This window comes from Phocoena phocoena, chromosome 14 (assembly GCF_963924675.1).
Source record: "Phocoena phocoena chromosome 14, mPhoPho1.1, whole genome shotgun sequence".
Lineage (NCBI taxonomy): Eukaryota > Metazoa > Chordata > Mammalia > Artiodactyla > Phocoenidae > Phocoena > Phocoena phocoena.
The window spans coordinates 60,581,155-60,602,995 of NC_089232.1; the positions used below are offsets into that span (position 1 = coordinate 60,581,155).

Genomic DNA, 21,841 nt, shown 5'->3' on the forward strand with positions numbered 1-21,841 from the left:
GTTCATTAGGTGCCAGGCAGTGTACGTAGTCACTGCGTGTAGTGAGGTGGGCAGATAGGTCATTTAAAACAAATTTCAAAAAACATCCCTTTCTCTCAGCAATTTTCTCACTCTCCTTTCATCGTATCAGTCTGTGAGTCCATGGAAGGTGAAAACCATGTATTATTTGTCTTTGTTGCCTCAGGCCCTGGCGCAATAGCAAATGCAAGGCAAGAGTAAGTACCTGAGAAGGGTTTGATGAGCGAATGGCTGAGCATACTTACAGTGCTTATTGAGATCTTTTCTTAAAATCAGCATAATAATCTAGGGGAAGAAAGCGAGCTTAAAACCAGTGGAAAATATGAATGTAATACATTTATAACCTGATATTCAAGGTCCCTACTCCAAAAGTTAGGTGGTTTCTGCTTCTAAATTGTCAGGTGTTAAGTATGACTAACCAACTGTAACTAAGTGTTAATAGACCATCACAGCATTAAGGAATGCTTCTTCTCAGAAATGAAGATTCATTGTTTCCTGTAATCGTCTAATCTAGTCAATTACCATGCCATAACTGTCTGTTCATTGTAGGAATAGAGATAAGACCCTGCCATCAAGAAGCTGCAGTGTCCCTGTTCACATGCATAGACTTCCTCTTACAAACAATGAAGATGACACTGTGTAGGGGGAAATAGTTTTCTCAAGATTTTTATCTAGTGCAATTTTCTTTCTTAGTCTTGCTCCCCCCACCCTTTTTTTTAGCTTTATCATTGATGTGTAATTCAGCTACGTGCCAGTTGCCAAAGCCAAAATGTACGTACAAAAACAAAAGAAAACAAAAATAACTTCAGCAAAGAAGAATCTTTAAGATTATATTTTAGGAAGTTGTTATTATACATCTTTTTGGTTTATAAAGTGGAAAGAAAAGATACAGATAATATATATGGCCAGTAAATTATATTATTCTTGGCTCAGCCATCTGTTGCAAGGACTAGATTGCTAAATATCACTTAAGGACTATATAAGAAGGGGTTTTGAAGGATATTTATGGAAATCCTTTCTGTGCCCTCCCCCCCTCAGCTTTTTTCTTTGACTGCTGTCTGATTGTGTCTAATAAATCTATGAAAGCAAACGTAACAAACAGGAAGTTATGACAAAAAGAAAAAAAAAGAAAGAAAACCACATATAAAGGGGGGCTTTGTAAAGTAGAACAAGAGAAGCCAGAAAAAATTCAGAGAACCCTACTCAAGGAATATGCTGTGAGAGCAATAGTCAGAAGTCAGCTCTATTAAAAAAAAATGAAAAAAAAAAAAAGAAAAGAAAAAGAAAAAAAAACAAACAAAATGATTTCCTCCAAAGCAGGTAGAATTATTCTTTTGAGGTTATCTGGAAATCCCGAAGTTGTATACTTTCTAGTATCTGTACTCACTTTCGATGATTCAGCTGTATAATAACAACTTAGAATATGTCATTTCTTAATATTATGCCTTGTTATTTTCTCCTCCTGAATATCTTACTAGGTATATGTGGTTGCTATGAATACTAAAAAAGAAGCAGAGTCGAAACCACAAAGAGCAATTAAAAATACTGATGATGATGATGATGAGTACAGTACCATAGATGAACTACCACCGGACAGTTTAATAACACTTGTGCAACCTGAACTGCCAACACTCAGTCGCCTGTGGTTGGCAGCATTAAAAGACTATGCGCTTTTAACTTTACCAGCTGAATTTGCTAGTCAGCTACCCCCAGATGGTAAGTACTGCACTTAGAGTTTTGGTTTTAATAGAGTTCAGAGTAGTAATTAAACAAAATGGAATTGGTGGAGACTAGCAACAATCGTAATAATAACATTTAAAATTTCTGTAGACTTAAAACTTGACATTCTCTCATTTAGAGCACGTTCTGCATACTGAATCTGTGAATTCATATATGGCATTAAACTTGTTAGCCCAAGTAAAAATGTTCTCACTGTTATAGTAATAACTGTACGAGTTAGGTTACTCTAAATAGCTGGGCATAACAAGTCATTATGCATAACCATGATGAAGTAGATTGCTGTGTTGGTCAGTTTGTGTATGCAGGGACAAATGTGTCAGTCATCAGTTTGATAGAGAAAGCAGGAGCGGGGGGAAGAATTTGCAGAAGAGTGAAAAAGAAAGAAGAGACAGAGTTCCCTGGCTATTGAGAGAAAGGGAAGGTGATGAGGGTTTTAAGAGTTGCTGGCAACAGTGAAGAGGAAGCCTGAGGAAGAGGACCACGGGTAGGGAAAGGTAGAGGGCATTCAGAGGCATCAGCATTTGCAGCGAAAAGGCTGGAAACCCTAACATCAGCGAGGAAGTGACAGGCACTCCAGGTCAGTAGCTGCAGGAAAGACGTTAGTTTTGATAACTCTCTACAAGAATCTCTTTGCCAAATTGCTCTTTTATATGTGCTATGATCTGAATATTTGTGTCACCTCAAAATTCTTATGTTGAAACCTAATCCCTATTGTGATGGAATTAGGAGGTGAGGGCCTTTGGGAGGTGCTTAAGTCATGAGGGTGGAGCCCCTAGAAGTGGAAGTAGTCCCCTTGTAAAAGAGAACCAGCAGAGCTCCCTGGCCCCTTCCACCTTGTGAGGGCACAGCAAGAAGGCACTGGCTATGAATCAGGAAGAGGGCCCTCACCAGACCATGCTGGCACCCTGATCTCTCGGACCTCCAGCCTCCAGAACTATGAGAAATAAATTTCTGTTGTTTATAATCCACCCAGTCTGTGGTATTTTCTTATACCAGACCAAATGGACTAAGACTGTATGTAACGGTTATTTTTTAAGGTAGTTGTTGATACATGAGTATAATAGAAGTAATGTTTTTGATTGCGTTATAGGTGGAGCATTTTATACTCCTGAGACTATTGATACAGCTAGACTTCACTATCGGAATTCCTGGGCCCCAATTCTCCATGCAGTGGCACTTTGGTTAAATAGCACAGGATTTACATGTTCAGAGTCAGCAGAAGCAGCAGCAATAGCAGGTTTACAAAAACGTTCTACACCCATCAACTTAAACCAAGCATCAGGAGCAACGCCTAGTGCTAAATCTTTGCCAGAAATTAACAAAGACAGAATGCATCTGATTTTAGGTAGGTGAGCCATGTTAATGTATTTCAAGATGTATCACTTCTGAAAATGTGTATCTGTAGGGGAGAAAAAACTTCTTTCTACCCTCTTAAGATCTGTGACGGGCTTAAGAATAAAACTGACATAAGACACATTAACAGGAGGAAAGCATACAAATTTGTTTAATATTTTTACATGTACACAGGAGTCTTTAGAAGGAAAATGAAGACCTGAAGAAGCTGTAAGGTCCAGAAGATTGTATAGTTTTACACAAGCAAGAATAAATTGTAGGGGCTTCCCTGGTGGCACAGTGGTTGAGAATCTGCCTGCCAATGCAGGGGACACGGGTTCGAGCCCTGGTCTGGGAAGATCCCACATGCCGCGGAGCAACTAGGCCCGTGAGCCACAACTACTGAGCCTGCGCGTCTGGAGCCTGTGCTCTGCAACAAGAGAGGCCACAATAGTGAGAGGCCCGCACACCGCGATGAAGAGTGGCCCCCGCTTGCCGCAACTAGAGAAAGCCCTCGCACAGAAACAAGACCCAACACAGCCAAAAATAAATAAATTAATTAAAAAAAAATAAATTGTGAGGGTATGACAAGACAGAGGGGTTTGGGCTAGGGGTGGTAAGTTGTGGGACAGTAATTAGAAAATATACGGGGGAAACTAATGGAAGATCAGGCTTATTTTAGTAGTTTTGTTTGGACAGGTCTATTTCAACATCGACTCCCAGTCTCTGGTGGTAAGAATGTTTTCTCCCTGGTACAGAGAGGGCACCTTTCTCATGAGAAATTTTATGACCTGCTTTCAGGTAGAAAAGGGGGCAGAGAGCCCTGCCTGCATTTGCTATTTCTCAAATGCCTTCAGCCAAGAAGGTATATTTTGGTGTGGCATGTTTTGAACTCCTTCATATCTTTCATTTTAATGCTATGGAAAAAATTGTGATAGTATAGTTCAGAGAAGGGATAGTAAAAAGAGGATTTTTAGCACAGTTTCTAAATTAACTGAATTTTTTATTTAAAATTTAATTATTAAAAACTACTCTTTAAAAATTGTCATGTTCACTCTCAGAGCAATATTGAATAATTTTCAAGGGAAAAAAGTAAACTTCTTTTTTCAACAACTTTTCTTTTTACTTGGCACTTAACAAATTGCCTCATAAGGAAATAATAAAATGTAAAGTTAAAGCAAATTTGAATATTCTTATTTATAATTGCTTTATAGATGCTCTTTTAACACTTAAGAACTTGTCACTCATTTAATGAGAATTAATTTTATAATTTTCATAAATTTATTCTTAATGTATTATTTTTAAATATCTTTAACTTCTTAATCAAGATGACCTTGGAACTCCCCCATCCCCTTCCAATGTGATTATTAGCCTCCTTGCAGAGGTACAACCTGTGATAAGTTTGGCTGCTTATTTTGACAATCATTTTGAACTGACTTTAAGGCATTAATATATGTTAAAAGTAATCTATAAAAAAAATAAGTAGGTGAAAGTGGGAAAAAAATGGTGTCAAAGCGACAAAGTGTTTTATATTAACAAACCTGTGTGTTTATTTTGTACATTGCAGGCGTGAGTATACAGTTCCTTTGTTCCCCAAGACCTGAGGAGCCTGTTGAACATGTTACAGCTTGTCTACAGGCCTTACACACCTTGCTAGATTCTCCTTATGCCCGAATCCATATTGCAGAAGATCAGGTACAGTATATTTCTATAATAGATAATTTATGCTTTGTATACATCATATTTATCTTAAGATAATTTTCTCACATATGAAATAAATATTATATAATAAGCATACAGGATTTTGGCTTTATCTAAGACCCTATATTGAAAGTTGGATGACCAGGCACAGCTAGACTGGAGATCGTCACTACCTTTGATCAGTTCATCAGCAGTCAAGTAAAACTAAAAATTTAAAGGATGTCTTCAGGGACTTCCCTGGTGGTGCAGTGGTTAAGAATCCACCTGTCAATGCAGGGGACACGGGTTCGAGCCCTGGTCCAGAAAGATCCCACATGCCATGGAGCAGCTAAGCCCGTGCACCACAACTACTGAGCCTACACTCTAGAGCCTATGAGCCACAACTAATGAGCCCATGTGCCACAACTACTGAAGCCTGCATGCCTAGAGCCCATGCTCCACAACAAGAGAAGCCACCGCAATGAGAAGCCTGCGTGCCACAACAAAACGTAACCCCTGCTCACGGTAACTAGAGAAAGCCCACATGCAGCAATGAAAACCCAGTGCAGACAAAAAAATTAAATAACTAAAGGATGGCTTCAGTCCCAGTTAATGATTCTACTAATAAAGGGCTGAAGTGATTCATAAGGCTATTAAGTAAATTGTCACTTTTAAATGATTAAGTTTTATCTCTCATTTAATGAAATTTTTATGCACTGACTCAAGTACTTATTTAAAAAGTTTAATGAATTGCTTTTTCTAATTTATGTATGGAATATTTAGAGGATTTTATTCATGTTACAGAGCCAAGTTACCACTGGCTTTGTTATTCTTTTTAATTAGGAATTTTATTTTCGTAATAATAACCATTTCTTTGAACACCATACTACCAAATGGTATCACTTGGGATAATTTTCCATAAAACACAGACAGATAAAAAGCAAAGTTCTCATTATTGTATTATATCAAAATTAGTTTTGCACACGGTGCTGCTCGAGAAAAGACCCCAAATGAAACAAAACAAAGCATGTGCTGTGTGATTACAAGCTTCACTCACTGATGAACTCTTCTTGTACCCCAGCCTTGTAGCCTGAAGCTGTGCCTCAGCTAAACCACAGATTACTGCAAGAAACTTGAGGGTTGTTTTCAAATGGTCAAACCAATAAAATTTAATCTATGAATGAAGGTGTGTGACATATTATGTTAAAACCAAAATAACTGATTGTAAATGTAGTAGATAGAATGACATGGTTAAATGTGTATTCCAGAAATACAGCAGACATAAATTTGATCACCCCATCAATCTTGTAGTGGTTGATTTTTAAGACATGAAAAGGGAGGAGGGAGGTCAATTATGAGGCCATTTCCATAATTCCAGAGAGATGATGAGTCCACTGGCCTCGGAAAACTGAATAAAGGAAGAAGGAAAGAGGGTCAAGACTGGAACCTTAGGGATAAATAGCAAATAAGAATTGAGATGAGGGAAATAAATCAGCAGTGGAGACTACTCGAGAGGAAGGAGGAGAATCAAAAGAATCCAGAATCCAAGTCTGAGTTAATCACCACTAAATCCACAGCACAGGGCATAGGACTAAATAAAGACCAGATGCCAGTTTAAAAAAAAAAACACAGAGTTATCAAAGATGAGAGAGTTTCAAGGACAGACAACAGTCTCAAAAGGGACAGAATCCAGTAAATAAGGACAGAAAAAGCGTCCCATGGAGGTTATTGGTGACCTCAGGCATAGCGTTTTCTCAGGTGGATCAAGCCAGATTATAGAAGATCAAGGAGTAAAAGAGAGTGAAGGAAGTGGCAGCATTCGGTCTGGGAAAGGAAGAAACAAGACAGAGACAGAAGAGAACATGGGGGCAGATGGAAGGATCTGAGAGGTTTTTTGAGGTGTGTGGGGAAATTAGATAGGAAGGACTTGAGCAGATACTTATCCTGGGGAAGAGGAGCTTAGCTAGAGAACGAGGTTGACAACATACGGGGTATGATTGATGTCCTTGAAGAATCCTTGGGAAGTCAAACAGGATGGGGTAGCAGGCATATGAGGAAACATTAATCAGTCTTGGACAGAGGCTGGACACTTGATCTTAAGGAAAGAGTTAAAGGTGGCTTCAGTTGCAGTTAAATTTTTTTCTCTCTCTGAAATTTGAGGTGGGTCCATTGGATGGGTTTGATGTGGAAGATTGTAAGAGGCTTTTTAAAGTGAGTAGTAAGCGGTAGAAGTTTGTAATAGTTCTGAGATGAATGTGAGAGGGACTTACCAGAATGCCTAGAATTTCTGGTAGACTACTCTTGGGTACTTAGGTTGGAAATCATAAATTTTAGTGGCACTGGACGCTAGCAATATTGTTTAGTCCTAAAGAGAAAAGAAATAGGAGAATGACCATTTTTAAGTGGAAAAATTATTTAAGTACATAAAGTAATTTTTGACTGAAAGTATGTTCAGATAAAACATGACCCTTTTTCAAGATTGTTATAATATTTGCTACATAGTCCAATATATTAATTTTAGCTACCAAATTTATTTATTTTTACATGTATATTTTCTTAGATTTAATAATATAAATGTATCCTTTGAAATTAAAATTAATTTCTCTGTATTAATTTATAATAGCTGATTGGTGTTGAGTTGCTGAGTGTTTTACACCGCCTCCTACTGACCTGGAATCCACCATCTGTCCAGCTGCTGGTGACTGGAGTTGTACAACAGATAGTCAGAGCTGCTCAGGATTATTTGCAAGAAAAAAGAAACACACTAAGTAAGCACTAGAAATTACACTAACATTGAAGTAGATTTCTTTGTACTCTAATTTTTAAAATATTAATACCAGGAAGTTGTTAATTAAAAAATTTAACCATACATTTAGAAGCTTTGCAATTGATTTTGCTTTTCATTAGCATGATGCAAATGGAATTGCTCATATTCAGCTATCTTTCACCTTCAAAAGGGTCAACTTCACATGTTGCAGCCTAACATATGTGTTACTCCTGTTATGAAATACATTCCTAATAAAAACTACCTAATAAAATTTTTCGAAGTAAAAAATGAATTGTCCGTTACTTTTAAGGAGAGGTAATTGTCCGTTACTTTTAAGGAGAGGTAAATAAACAGGAATAAATTCCTGTCAGGCAGGAATTATTCTGAGAAAGACATATGGCATCAGTTAAACATTTAGTTGTAAGTTCTTTTGAAAGAATTTATTAAGTATACTTACTGTGTTGTTTCATCTACTATTTTTTATTTTGTTTGCTGAGAATTTCACCAAATTTTCTTTTACCCAAGATGAAGATGATATGGAAAAAGAGTCCTGTCCTGTATTAGGAGAAGGAGGTGACAGTGGTGGTCTTATACCTGGAAAATCTCTTGTGTTTGCAACTATGGAGCTGTTGATGTTCATTTTAGTGCGGCACATGCCGCATCTCAGTACCAAGATGTCAGACTCTCCAAGTCACGTAGCCACTAAAACTCGACTGTCAGAAGAAAGTGCTCGTTTGGTGGCAGCCACAGTTACCATACTCTCTGACTTACCATCCCTTTGTTCACCTGCTGGTACGGTATTAATCACTATTTGGAAATGTCTTATACTGTATTAGAGATGAGGTTGCCTTTGATTTTAAGCTCTATTATTTATTTTCCTCTTAAATCTTAAAAGAGAAGTAGGTTTTTTTTTTAAGGGTTTGTTTACCTTTAGAAACCTATAAAAAAAGACTGAAGGGCTTCCCTGGTGGCGCAGTGGTTGAGAGTCCACCTGCCGATGCAGGTGACACGGGTTCGTGCCCCGGTCCGGGAAGATCCCACATGCCGCGGAGCGGCTGGGCCTGTGAGCCATGGCCGCTGAGCCTGCGCGTCCGGAGCCTGTGCTCAACGACGGGAGAGGCCACAACAGTGAGAGGCCTGTGTACCGCAAAAAAAAAAAAAAAAAAGACTGAAGATTTAAGAAGTCAAAAACCCAGGATACCCTTTTCAGATACATGTCAAACAAACTTCAGCAAAGAGGTAGAACCACAGTTTGAGGGAAGACATCGAATGTTAGCAGATAGACATAAAGTGGAATTACTAAACCCTTTATTTTCTGATCTGGTTGCTACTCTTGAGCAACACTGACAAGCTAACAAATGTCAGAGGAGAGTGACAACCAACTTTAAGGAGCAACTAAAAAAATTGTAGCTGTAAAAGGTAATAGCTGTCTGTAGACACCTAAGAACCAGTGGATGGAAAAGTAGACTTTGCCTCTGTTGTATCTAGATGGTAGAAATGGTATCAGGATATATAAAGGTAAATTTCAGTTCAACACAAGCCTACAGTTATGAAAACAATGAATTCTCCATCATTGAAGTTGTTAGGCAGACTACAGTGGCTGCATGTCGGAGTGGTGAAGGGAGTCTTTCATTAAGTGGGTGGTTGATTTGATTATCTTAAAGTTCTTTCAGCTACAAATCCTAGGATTCTTTCGTCTCTTTTTGGCTTACCTGTATAGTCTTCTTATCTGTTTCCTGACTTGGTAACTACATTGACTGACTTAGTACTAAGGCTCACTTAGTGCAGTGAGATTGATTACTTGTCGTGGAACTGCTACATGATTCACCAAGTTTCTCAGGTACTTCTCAAAGTATTTGGTACGGTTTTCCTTCTGTTTTTCTACCTTCCTTCCTTATTTTCATTATGAAGGGCATGATTATTAAATAAGTGAAATACTAGAAGTAATAAAAACAAGGCAAGCTGGGAAAAGAAAGAAAATATTTCCTTTGAAATAACTTGTGACTTTTTTTCCAAACATTGAATTATAGTAGTAGTAATGCAGTAAATTTTGTATAAATACAAGGAAAAGAAATTATTAAACGATAAAAAATATAAACAATTGAAATAACTATAATATGGGAACTGTTAATTACGAGGCAATTTGATTTGTTTTTATTTCAGGATGTATGACAGTCCTGCCCACGATTCTGTTTTTAATTGCAAGAATATTGAAGGACACAGCGATAAAGTCTGCAGATAATCAGGTTCCTCCACCAGTCAGTGCAGCTCTTCAGGGGATCAAAAGTATTGTGACACTTTCAATGGCCAAAACTGAGGACACTCAGAAACAGTGGACAGCTCTAATTCGTAGCACTCTGGCATGCATCCTAGAATATTCTCAACCAGGTAATCTAATCAGTTTAAAATTTTTAAAGTTTATTAGGATATCTCTTCCCTAATAACTAATTGAATGAGCTCATCAGAAAACTGATATGTAACACTGAATTAACTCAGAGAGGTATTTTAGTCCCATGTTTCAGATGTGAACTTTTAGTTCCCCATTCTGGATATTGACTCTGAATGCCCTTGTCTTAGCACTTATATACATTTTGGGAGGTTTCCCCAAAAAGAAAGGACGTATGCATATAAAACTCTTATACATTGTTTTGAACTCCTATATAGTTGTCCATCACTTATATTTATCAATTATTATTCATTCCCCTAACAATGGATATTTTTGCTATTTCTGATTTTTCCCAATTATAAAAATTGTCTCAGTGAACATCCTTATAAATTCCTTATGTGCTTTGTGCTATGAGATTTTCTAGGGCATACCCCTATAAGTGGAATTGATGACACATTTTAATTTTATCAGACATTGCCAAATTGTTCTCCAAAGTAGCTGTATGAATTTGCACTTCTACCAGCAGTGCATGATCCCCACCAATACATGGTATTTCAGACTTTTAAATTTCATTATCTGATAAGTAAAATGTACTATCTTACTGTTTTAATTGGCATTTCTCATTTTCCTAGTGAGTATAAGCATTTTTCATGTTTGTGTCTAATTTAGGGGGAAATGCTTATTCACATTTTTGTCCATTTTTATTCTGTGTTTGACTTTTCTTTCATTTTATTTCTGTTGTAAATGTGAAAGGATTGAAAACAAAGAATAATAATTAAAGATTTGCCGTATTGCCTATTAAAACATTTCCACAGTATCTAAAACTGTGGAGTGGGCCCAAGAACAAACAGATAGGGCAATGAAACAGAACAGATTGTTTTAAAACAGACATTCATCCACATGAGAATATAATACATGATAAGGGCACATTCATTATTCTTCAAATGGTTTGTGTCAATTAGACATTTCAGATATCAGTTCCAGTTAGTCTCTCCCCTTATATCATGACTCTAAGTAAATACGAGTTAAGTTAGAATGATAATGTAAAATTTTTAAAATAGGTGACTCCTTTATGTCAGAATGACAAAGGACTATGTAAGTGTAAGCGAATGGTAAATATCACAGAGGAAAATATCAGTGTATTGGACTACAGAATTTAACATCTACCTGTCAAAAACAACGGCATTAAAAAATGGTTGAGGGCTTCCCTGGTGGTGCAGTGGTTGAGAGTCCGCCTGCCGATGCAGGGGACACGGGTTCGTGCCCCGGTCAGGGAGGATCCCACATGCTGCAGAGCAGCTGGGCCCGTGAGCCATGGCCGCTGAGCCTGTGCGTCTGGAGCCTGTGTTCCGTAACGGGAGAGGCCCCAACAGTGAGAGGCCCACGTACCGCAAAAAAAAAAAAAAAAAAAAAAGGTTGATAAATCCTAAAAATTCTTGTCAGAAGGAAAAAGATTTTTTTCCTATTTCTTTAATTTTGTATCTGTATGAGATGATGGATGTTCGCTAAGCTTGTGATAATCATTTCATGATGTATGTAAGTCAGATCATTATACTGTGCACCTTAAACTTAGATAGTACTGTGTGTCAATTGTATCTCAGTAAAACTGGAAGAAAAAAATTTTAAAAATAAAAGATAACTGAAAAAAAAGATCAAAAACTGAAAGTAATATTTATGTCAGTGTTAATATCATTAAATGTACAAAGAAGTCTTTTAAGAAAGAAGGAAAGAGCACGCATTATTAGAAAGGAAATCGAGATGCCCACCAAGTATATAAAAAAGTTAGCCACATTATTATATAAGCAAAGAAATACAAACAAAAACAAAGTAATATAAATTTTTACCTGTAAAACTGATTTTTAAAAATTGTATGTATAGGTGGAATTGATACCAGGAGAACATTTTCATACTTTGCTGAAGGGAATTAATACAGTTTAAACTTTCAGGGAATCAGTTCTGCAAAATACACACAGAGCCTTTAAGAATTCATACTCTGACCTTATTGATCAAAAACTTGTGTTCAAGGTTATTTATCAAGTCTATTTTATAATAATGAAAATACGAAAGTGATAAATATAACTATCTGGCAGTGGGAAAAATATTAAATATATCATGGTATACTCATTTGGATTATATATCCATTATATCTATTAAAAATCATGTTTATAAATAATTATATATAAAAAAACTAACCCAGACCAGAAGAAATTAATCAAAAACCTAGAAATTAAACTATTGCTAGATGGTAGTATTACAAGTTTTATTTTCTTTCCCATACGCTTGTTATATTTTAAACAAACTATGTACTACTTGTATCACCTGAAATTTTTTAGTATTAATATTTGGAAGGGAAAACTTTAACTTGTTTTATTAATGTTACTAAAACTATTTTAGCTTTATCATGAGTTAATATTTTTCTTTTTAGCATAGATTTTTAACAAACTAAAGAAACATTAAATGCCATAATTATATACGAATGTAAATGTATATATGTGTACGTTGATAGAACAAGAAAAAGTAGTTAAGAATTCGTTTAAAAATATATTGTTTCAGTTTTCATGGGGGTGTCCATAATCAATAATCATGTTTTTTAAATTGTCAATTATAAGAGAAGGTTTTGATATTTTATCCAACTTCATTCATGTTAGATGAATTTAAAGGTATATGATAAGATAATTAAATTGCCTAAGCTAACCTGTCCAGAGCTGAATTCTCAGTAGGCACAGTCAGTATGAAGTAGGGATCAAAGCCATGGGTGTATTTTATAGTATTTGTAAGCCAGGCAAGCAGAATTTCTTGCTTTACGAGAAGAGTTTTGTAATAGAGAATTTCCTTTATGGAAATCATATTTCTTCTTATAAAATCTGAGACTTCCACTTTAAAAAATGTGCCAATGTATGTGTGTAACACACACACACACACACACACACACACCCCTCCATGGATGTAATGAATCACTCTTAAGATTGTTATAATATTTTTTTCATTTTTAAAACCTTCAATTTTGAAATAGATTCAGACTTTTTAAAATGTTACAAGAATAATATAGTGAACTTCAGCATACCCTTCTAGATTTCACCAATTGTTAACATTTGCTGCATGTTTTTTTCTATAATCCACATATTATTATTGTTGATATTATTAATTTTGCTGAACCATTTGAGAATACATTGAAGGCATCATGACTCTTTACTCCTAAATACTTCACAGATAACCTAAGAACAAGAACAGTCTCTTACATAACCACTGAAGAATTATCAAATTGAGGCAATTTAACATTGATACAGGGCCTCCCTGGTGGCACAGTGGTTGAGAATCCGCCTGCCAATGCAGGGGGCACGGGTTCAATCCCTGGTCCTGGAAGACCCCACATGCTGTGGAGCAACTAAGCCCATTCGCCACAACTACTGAGCCTGCGCTCTAGAGCCAGTGAGCCACAACTACTGAGCCTGCGCTCTAGAGCCTGCAAGCCACAACTACTGAAGCCCACGTGCCTAGAACCCATGCTCTGCAACAAGAGAAGCTATCACAATGAGAAGCCCACGTGCAGCAACGAAGACCCAACACAGCCAAAGATACATGAATAAATAAACTTGTATATATTAAAAAAAAGAGAGAGAGAGGATTATTGTTCAAGAATGGAAGTTTTTTTTTTTTTTTTTTTTTTTTGTGGTACGCGGGCCTCTCACTGTTGTGGCTTCTCCCATTGCGGAGCACAAGCTCCGGACGCGCAGGCTCAGTGGCCATGGCTCACGGGCCCAGCCGCTCCGCGGCCTGTGGGATCTTCCCAGACTGGGACACAAACGCGTGTCCCCTGCATTGGCAGGTGGACTCTCAACCACTGCGCCACCAGGGAAGCCCTAGATTTAAAAAAAATTTTGTTTTATATTGGAGTTTAGTTGATTTACAATGTTGTGTTAGTTTCAGGTGTACAGCAAAGTGATTTAGTGATACATATACATATGTTTATTCTTTTTCAGAATTTCAAAACATTTTAGAAACAGCATATTGCTTTCATTTTTTATGTGTCAACATTTCATTATTCATATATTTCAGAAGATTCTATGCCTATGCCTGATGAAGTAAGCATGCTAACAGCAATTGCACTCTTCCTGTGGTCTGCTGGCAGTGAAATAATAGGAGTCCAGTCACTGCAGAATGGCTGCATGAACAGATTTAAAAACGCATTAAATTCATGTGACCCATGGGTAAGTTACACTTGAAACATAGTGTTAAACCTTCCACTTTATCAAGAAAGTTTCAGATTGATTCATTAAAATTTGTGATACATCAAATGAAAACTTAAGTATTTGCTATACGACTTTTCAACAGAAAACTGGAAAAGATCACTGGTTTAAGCATTAGGAGAGACATGTATATGTTTATTTATATCTACAGAAATTGCCCAGTATCTAAAATATTTGCTCAACCGTGGCCTATATTGGTAGAGACTTTACGTGCTTCTGTTTTTCACTGTTTACTTAATGACACCATTAAAGGATAAACATATATTATAACATGTTTTAATGGGCCTATTGGAAACTCTGTTTTCTAGAAAATAAGTTTTTTTTTTTTTACAGTGTTAGTGTCTAAACTACTGATTCTCAAACCTGCTGCACATCAGGAAAAAAAGCAATTTAGTTACATCTACCACTGTCTACCTAAACCAGAGTCTCTAGAAGTGTGGTCCACAGATCTGTATTTTAAAATATTCCCCAGGCATTTTTTATGTCCAGCAATGTTTGGTAGCTTTTCTTCCACCAAAGCACTGAAACAGTTTCCCCTCAGTATTTTTCACGTACATTGGTGTGTTGATGGACCTTCCTTTTTTTGTTTGTTTGTTTGTTTCTTATTAACATGAAGTCTTTCTAATCTAAAGTAGAGCCACTGAGACCTTATTTTCTAGGCCTGGAACACTTAAATTGGTTTAAGCAGTCATTTCCAGGGAATCCAAATGGAGTTGAGGTGTCTAAGTAATATATTTTTATAGCTTTGTTAGGCATCAGTCAAATATTAGCCTTCCATACTAAATATATTAGGTTAAAGTGGGAGGGAGATTTGTAAATTAAAGAAAGAATTAAAAACACAAATTAGTATTCCCAGTCTCTAATTTCTTATGCACTATAGAAATACACAAGTTATATTAGCAGTGGTAATTTGGGAGTTAACGTATAAGGAATGTTTATTGGATTAATTTCTTTTCCGTTTTATTTAGTTAGCATGTTGGAAGTTTTATTACTCTGTTTCTGTAAGTAGAAATGGCATTAATTCTTCCCACATTTCTATTTTCATCCTGCAGTATTGCTTGTTTTCAGTATATATTAAGATGCAGTGTGATTGTAGAGCAGATAGGAACTGTCACACATGTAAATTAATAAAATGATTTTCTTGTGTAGGTTCAAGCCAAATGTTACCAGCTTCTCCTCTCAGTCTTTCAGCATTCCAATCGTGCCCTTTCAACCCCCTACATCCATTCATTAGCTCCAATAGTGGTTGAAAAGCTAAAAGCTGTTGAAAGAAACAGACCAGCCAGTAATACAGAACTTTTAGCTGTTCAAGAAGGAATCAAAGTTCTTGAAACATTGGTTGCTCTTGGGGAAGAACATAACAGTAAGTATTTTTCTCTAAAAAGCCACTAGTCTAAAATGAATATTTGTATTATATCTAAATCTTCTTTGCTATTTGACACAGGCCATTGCAACAGTAAGTTTACTAAGGGTGGTTACTATCTGAAAGATTAATGTTCTTGCTCGTGATACTAACAAAATTGAGTTGATTTATGTTTATTTTTTAAGAGCAAGAGGATAAATTACTGATGGCATTTGAACCCACAGATTGTTTTATTTTCTAGGAATGTACTCTTTAAGAACCAGGGAAAATATGGCTGCCTAATAGATTTTTTAAAATAATACATTTTGGTGTTCATAATAGAGGTATAAAAGCTTTTTAACAAATAGGACAAATAGGACCAGATTAGCATTAATGATGCCAAACATCATTATTAAAATACCTCAAAATTTGAAATTTTTAAATTACTGTTACTTAGTTTAATGAAGAACTACCACATACATCCATTTAACCAGAGACGTATGCAACTTAACACTTACTCCTCTTTATTCCCTGCTAAATCTTAATTTCATCACAATCCAAAATTTATCTTTAAAATTTGACTTAATTATTACAGAAAGACTGTACTTTTTATTTTATTTATTTTTTTTGGCGGTACACGGGCCTCTCACTGCTGTGGTCTCTCCCATTGCGGAGCGCAGGCTCCGGGCGCGCAGGCTCAGCGGCCATGGCTCACGGGCCCAGCCGCTCCGCGGCATGTGGGATCTTCCCGGACCGGGGCACGAACCTGTGTCCCCTGCATCGGCAGGTGGACTCTCAACCACTGTGCCACCAGGGAAGCCCAAGATTGTACTTTTTAAACTAGTACCTTATGATTGAATGTTAAGCTGTTTCCAGTTTTTCAAGATCATAAATAACTGAGATAAGTATTCTTTTTTTAATATAAATTTATTTTATTTTATTTATTTTTGGCTGTGTTGGGTCTTCGTTGTTGAGCACGGGCTTTCTCTAGTTGCGGCTAGCAGGGGCTGCTCTTCATCGCGGTGTGCAGGCTTCTTGTGGTGGCTTCTGTTGTTGCAGAGCGCGAGCTCTAGGCACGCGGGCTTCAGTAGTTGTGGCACCGCAGGCTCAGTAGTTGTGGCTCACGGGCTTAGTTGCTCAGCGGCATGTGGGATCTTCCTGGACCAGGGATCGAACCCATGTCCCCCGCATTGGAAGGCAGGTTCTTAACCACTGTGCCACCAGGGAAGTCTGAGATGGGTATTCTTGTACAGGTATCTTTGCACACATTTTAAAATTATTTCTATCAGGTAAAATTTTTTAAGTGAAATTACTGGGCCAAAAGGAATGCACATTCTAAAGCTTTTAATATATATTGTTGGATTACTCTCCAGATAAAAATTACATCAGTGTTTTCTATCATAAAATTTTTTCTCTTCTCTTGAAAGAATTTCACACAAAATTGGAAAGGTAATAGAGATCTTTTAAAAGCTATTGCTGATAGCTTACCTATAAAATAATAATCCAGAACTATTACAGTGGAAGAGAAGAATACAGAAGCGATTATGAAAAAAAAAAAAAGTTGCTCTGACTTGACAAGTAACTGGTTATGGGGACAAGAGAAAGAGAAGAGCCAAATATTACTGTGTTACCTGGAAGAAGCATGGAAGCAACGTTAAAACTGGAAAGGTCAGGAAGAAGAGCTGTTAGGGAGGAGTTGATAAGTTTAGTTGAAACTAGATATTAATAGATTATTTGGATAGAAATGTTATGACTGACATCATGGCCTGTGTTTGGTAACTCAACATAATTTTATCTTACTTTTTATTTTGCTCACTGTAAACTCCATAAACATGGGGACTAAATCTTATTCATTTTGTAATCTTAACACTGAGCTTATTGACTTTTGCATAGTCAGTATTTAAATATGTTTGAGTTGAGTTGACTCTTGGGAGCAGTTCCTGAACAAGTGCCCTAATTTAGGTAGGGAAGAGAGTCTTACACTTTTTCAAATAATTCTCTGTTGTTTGAATTCTTTTAACAGCAGAATATATTTATGTATTATTCATGAAGTTAAATATAGTTTGATAGTTAATTAGACTTCAACAAGGTTCATTAAATGAATAACCCTTTAATTTTCCATTTAAGAGTCAATTAATTTAAGGGATGAAATAACCAAAGCAGTGTAGCTTCAATTCTCCAACCAATTTCTAGTATTTATTATTAGTGAATTACATCAACAATAAGCACCATCATGATTTCTTCATTTTTTAAGGGACTGCTTCACTCAGATAACAGATGTTTTGTACTATAGCAAGACTTCTAAGTGGTAGAATAAGCAATTGTCATTTTTTAAAAATTAAAACTAAATCTGAGTCTAAGTGCCATCCAAAACCGAAGGGAGGGCTTCCCTGGTGGCGCAGTGGTTGGGAGTCCGCCTGCCGATGCAGGGGACACGGGTTCGTGCCCTGGTCCAGGAGGATCCCACGTGCCGCGGAGCGGCTGGGCCCGGGAGCCATGGCCGCTGAGCCTGCGCATCCAGAGCCTGTGCTCCGCGACGGGAGAGGCCATGGCAGTGAAGGGCCCACGTACTGGAAAAAAAAAAAAAAAAAAAAAAAAAAACCAAAGGGAGATGGTTGCCATCCCATTAACGTATACATTCACTCATTCCTTTGATGGTATCCTCCTAATGAATGCTTCAGGTTTCTGTTCCCTATTCCCTCTATTCTCCAACCTCCCTATTCTGGAATACCCTTAAAATTTTCATAATTTTATTCTCAAAATACATTTTACCAGATGACAATTATAAAGTGTTCATTCCTTTTTAACCTTTTAGCCAGTATTTTTTTAATAAAACAAATTAATATAAATGCAAAATATATAATCTTAACAGGAAATCAAACCTGATTTCCTCCCTTAACATGGCTTGGACAGTTAGTAAGTATTCAGTATTAATTATGAATAGTTATTGAGGTCTAAAATTAGATTGTGCACGTTTACTTCGATTTTATTACAATTCAGACTACCATAGTAATTGCCTAGTTTTTAAATAAAGGTTTATTGTAATTTTCAGACTTGTGATCATCTTCAGACTTTATCTTTGTTATTTGCAGGAGTCCAGTTACTTGCTCTTTTAGTTCCCACTTTGATCTCTTACCTGCTGGATGAAAATTCTTTTGCCTCAGCAAGCACAGCTTCCAAAGATCTTCATGAGTTTGCACTCCAGAATTTAATGCATATTGGACCTCTGTATCCACATGCTTTCAAGACAGTAATGGGAGCGGCTCCTGAGCTGAAAGTACGTTTGGAAACTGCTGTTCGAGCAAGCCAAGCCAGCAAAGCTAAAGCAGCCGCCAGGCAGCCGGCCCCAGCCGTGCATTCTGCACCAACAATTAAGCTAAAAACAAGTTTCTTTTAATGTGCTATTCCACTCGTTTTTGTTTATTTTGTCAATTAGCACCTAATTATTGATAGCCACTGTATCATTCCAGTCTATAGTTTCTACTTTATTTGTATATAGGAATTGTATGCTTCCAAGTAGGGTAAGTGAAATAATGCTCACACTGGTTTCTGATTTTGAAGGAATGATTTTTTTTTTATTATGTGGTGAATGTGCTTTCATTTTTTTCCTAATAATGTTTCTCTTTTATTAATTTATTTTTTAAACACTGAGCCATAGTCTTTTAAATTAAATGCAAAAAAATTGTATCATGTAGTTGAGCAGCCTATTGATATTGTCAGGGGAAAAATAGGTCATATTCTGCATCTGTTATAAAAAAAATTAATTGAAAAGCAAGCTGAATTTAAATTTTGAAGTAACCAAAATAATGTGAAGTGTTGGTTTTGCGGTGTATCTATTAAGAATAAAGTTAACATTTTCTTAGCATTTCTCAGAAACTCCTTACCTTTCAGACAGATCTTTTTACTTTCATATTAGATTACTAAATTATACTTGTGTATATTTTAGTTAACTAAATTAAAACTCATTTAAACATTCATTAAAATGTTTCAAATGTGGAATAATGTTCTGGGTTTTTTTAATGGCTAAAATTTGGCCTCACTTATGCTTTGTAATTACAGAGCCTTGAGTCTGGCTCTGATGGTTAGTTTCATTCATCAAACATTTATTGAGTTCCTACCATGTATAAGGCATCAAGCTAAGTGCTGCAGGGCATACAAAAATGAATATTATAGTAATGCCAGTCTCTCATGCAATGGGAATTTTACCACGTCAAATAAATAATTGATGACATGAATGTTTGCCACAGTGTTTAGCACACTTTAAACACCAAGTTTTACCACACAGTGTAATATAGACTGAACCTTTCTGAACATTCCAAAGGAATACCTATTCATCATCTGCTACCTCCTACTTATTCTCTCTCATACCCTCACTGATTGGCATCTAATACAGCCTTGCCTTCCTCATTTAGTCTTTAGATCTCAGATAGGTGCGTTCTCACCTATTTTCTTCTATTTCTGCAGGGTTTTTTTGTATTTTACACCTGCTTTTCCAAAGTTATTCTCCTTGTTTTTAGACTTTCTTTGGTAACACTTATCAAGATACAATTCACATACCATACAATTTGCCCATTTTAAATGTATAATTCAGTCGTTTTTAGTATGTTCACAATGTACTATAACCATCACCACAGTCAGTTGTGACCATTTTCGTTACCCCAAAAAGAAATCTGGTACTCTTTAGCTGTCGCCCCACAAGCTCTCTGCTTCCCCCCAGCCTTACACTATTGCTGATCTGCTTTCTGTCTCTATCAATTCTCTTATTATGAACATTTCATATAAATGAAATCATACACTATGTGGTCCTTTGTGACTGGCTTCTTAACATTTTTAAGGTTTATCCATGTGGTAGCATACATCAGTACTGCATCCCTTTTAATGGCTGAATACTATTCCGTTCTATTTATATTATATTTTGTTTATCCATTAGTTGATGGGCATCTGGGTTGTTTTCGCTTTTTGCCTATTACAAATAATGCTGCTGTAAACAGTTGTGTACAAGTGTTTGCGTTACCCTGTATTTTCATTTAGCTTGAGTGTATACCTAGGAGTGGAATTGCTGGCTCAATGGGAACTCTGTGTTCAACTTTTTAAGGAACTGCCAGACTGTTTTCCAATCTCCTTGTTTCTTGCACACATAACCGCTTTTACTCATCTATTTATAAAGTATGTTTGTTTCTGCCTTGGCTATTTTCTGCTGTTCTTCGAACCCAGGCTTTTCCCATCATTTCCTACTTTAGGATAGTCTACATCATGCAGTAGCAATGATTCTCTCTCTCTCTCTCTCTCTCTCTCTTTTTTGCCTTCTCTCCCTCTCTCTCTCTCTTTCTCCCTTTCCTGTCACCAGTACATTTTTATACTTTCTCTAGACTCTTCTGAGCCATTGACAACTTCTAGTTTTCTGTAATCATATCTATAAAAGGAATATCTGTTTGAAGAATTATATTTATTTGTTTCACTGCTCAACTTATTTCTTTTTTTTTAAAGATGTTTGGGGTAGGAGTTTATTAATTAATTTTTATTTATTTTTGCTGTGTTGTGTCTTTTGTTTCTGTGCGAGGGCTTTCTCTAGTTGTGGCAAGTGGGGGCCACTCTTCATCGCGGTGCGCGGGCCTCTCACTATCGTGGCCTCTCTTGTTGCGGAGCACAGGCTCCGGACGCGCAGGCTCAGCGGCCATGGCTCACGGGCCCAGCCGCTCTGCGGCATGTGGGATCTTCCCGGACCGGGGCACGAACCCGTGTCCCCTGCATCGGCAGGTGGACTCTCAACCACTGCGCCACCAGGGGAGCCCTAAAATCATCTTTATATATTCAAATCTGATACCTTGCTGAAAACTCTTCAGTTGGTTGCCTTACCATAAAGACCAATTCTGTAAAGTACCCTCAAGCCCCTGCATAATCTGGCCTCTGCCTACTTCATCTCATTTTATTTCATCTGATCCTATAACCATATGCAGTATACCTACATGTCAAATGAAGATAACCTTGGTACTTCCACATAGGGACATTGTAACGGTCAAGTTAATGCATTATTTTTATTGAGTAAATGCTTAATAAGTACCAGCTGTAAAAAATAGCAATTATTACTTCCTTTGTGTCAGCTGTATTGGACTTCTTTCAGCATGTCAAATGCACTATAATATTTTTTCATTAGGTGTTTGAATTTTGCTAAAAAGCTCCATTTCACCTTCTTCTAGCTAGTTTATACGCTGTTTTAATCTGGTTACATTCTCATAAAAAATGTTGCAGCATTAATTTGATTATTGCCATATACTAAACACTGTATTATTTAAATTATCTTTTCTCCTGTAATGAAAATGTATGTATTG

General features: G+C 36.7%; 1 protein-coding gene across 1 annotated transcript in view; it reads left to right on the plus strand.

Moving 5' to 3' along the window:
* Positions 1-18,909, plus strand: part of HEATR5B (HEAT repeat containing 5B) — an 85,222-nt gene extending 66,313 nt beyond the window's left edge. Inside the window, exons 27-35 of the mRNA XM_065890902.1 lie at positions 1,497-1,734; positions 2,849-3,103; positions 4,658-4,785; positions 7,394-7,538; positions 8,063-8,329; positions 9,701-9,925; positions 13,980-14,131; positions 15,320-15,533; positions 18,605-18,909. Of these exons, the coding sequence (XP_065746974.1) occupies positions 1,497-1,734; positions 2,849-3,103; positions 4,658-4,785; positions 7,394-7,538; positions 8,063-8,329; positions 9,701-9,925; positions 13,980-14,131; positions 15,320-15,533; positions 18,605-18,909 (1,929 nt within the window). The remainder of the gene's footprint in view (positions 1-1,496; positions 1,735-2,848; positions 3,104-4,657; positions 4,786-7,393; positions 7,539-8,062; positions 8,330-9,700; positions 9,926-13,979; positions 14,132-15,319; positions 15,534-18,604) is intronic.
* The last annotated feature ends 2,932 nt before the right edge of the window (positions 18,910-21,841 follow it).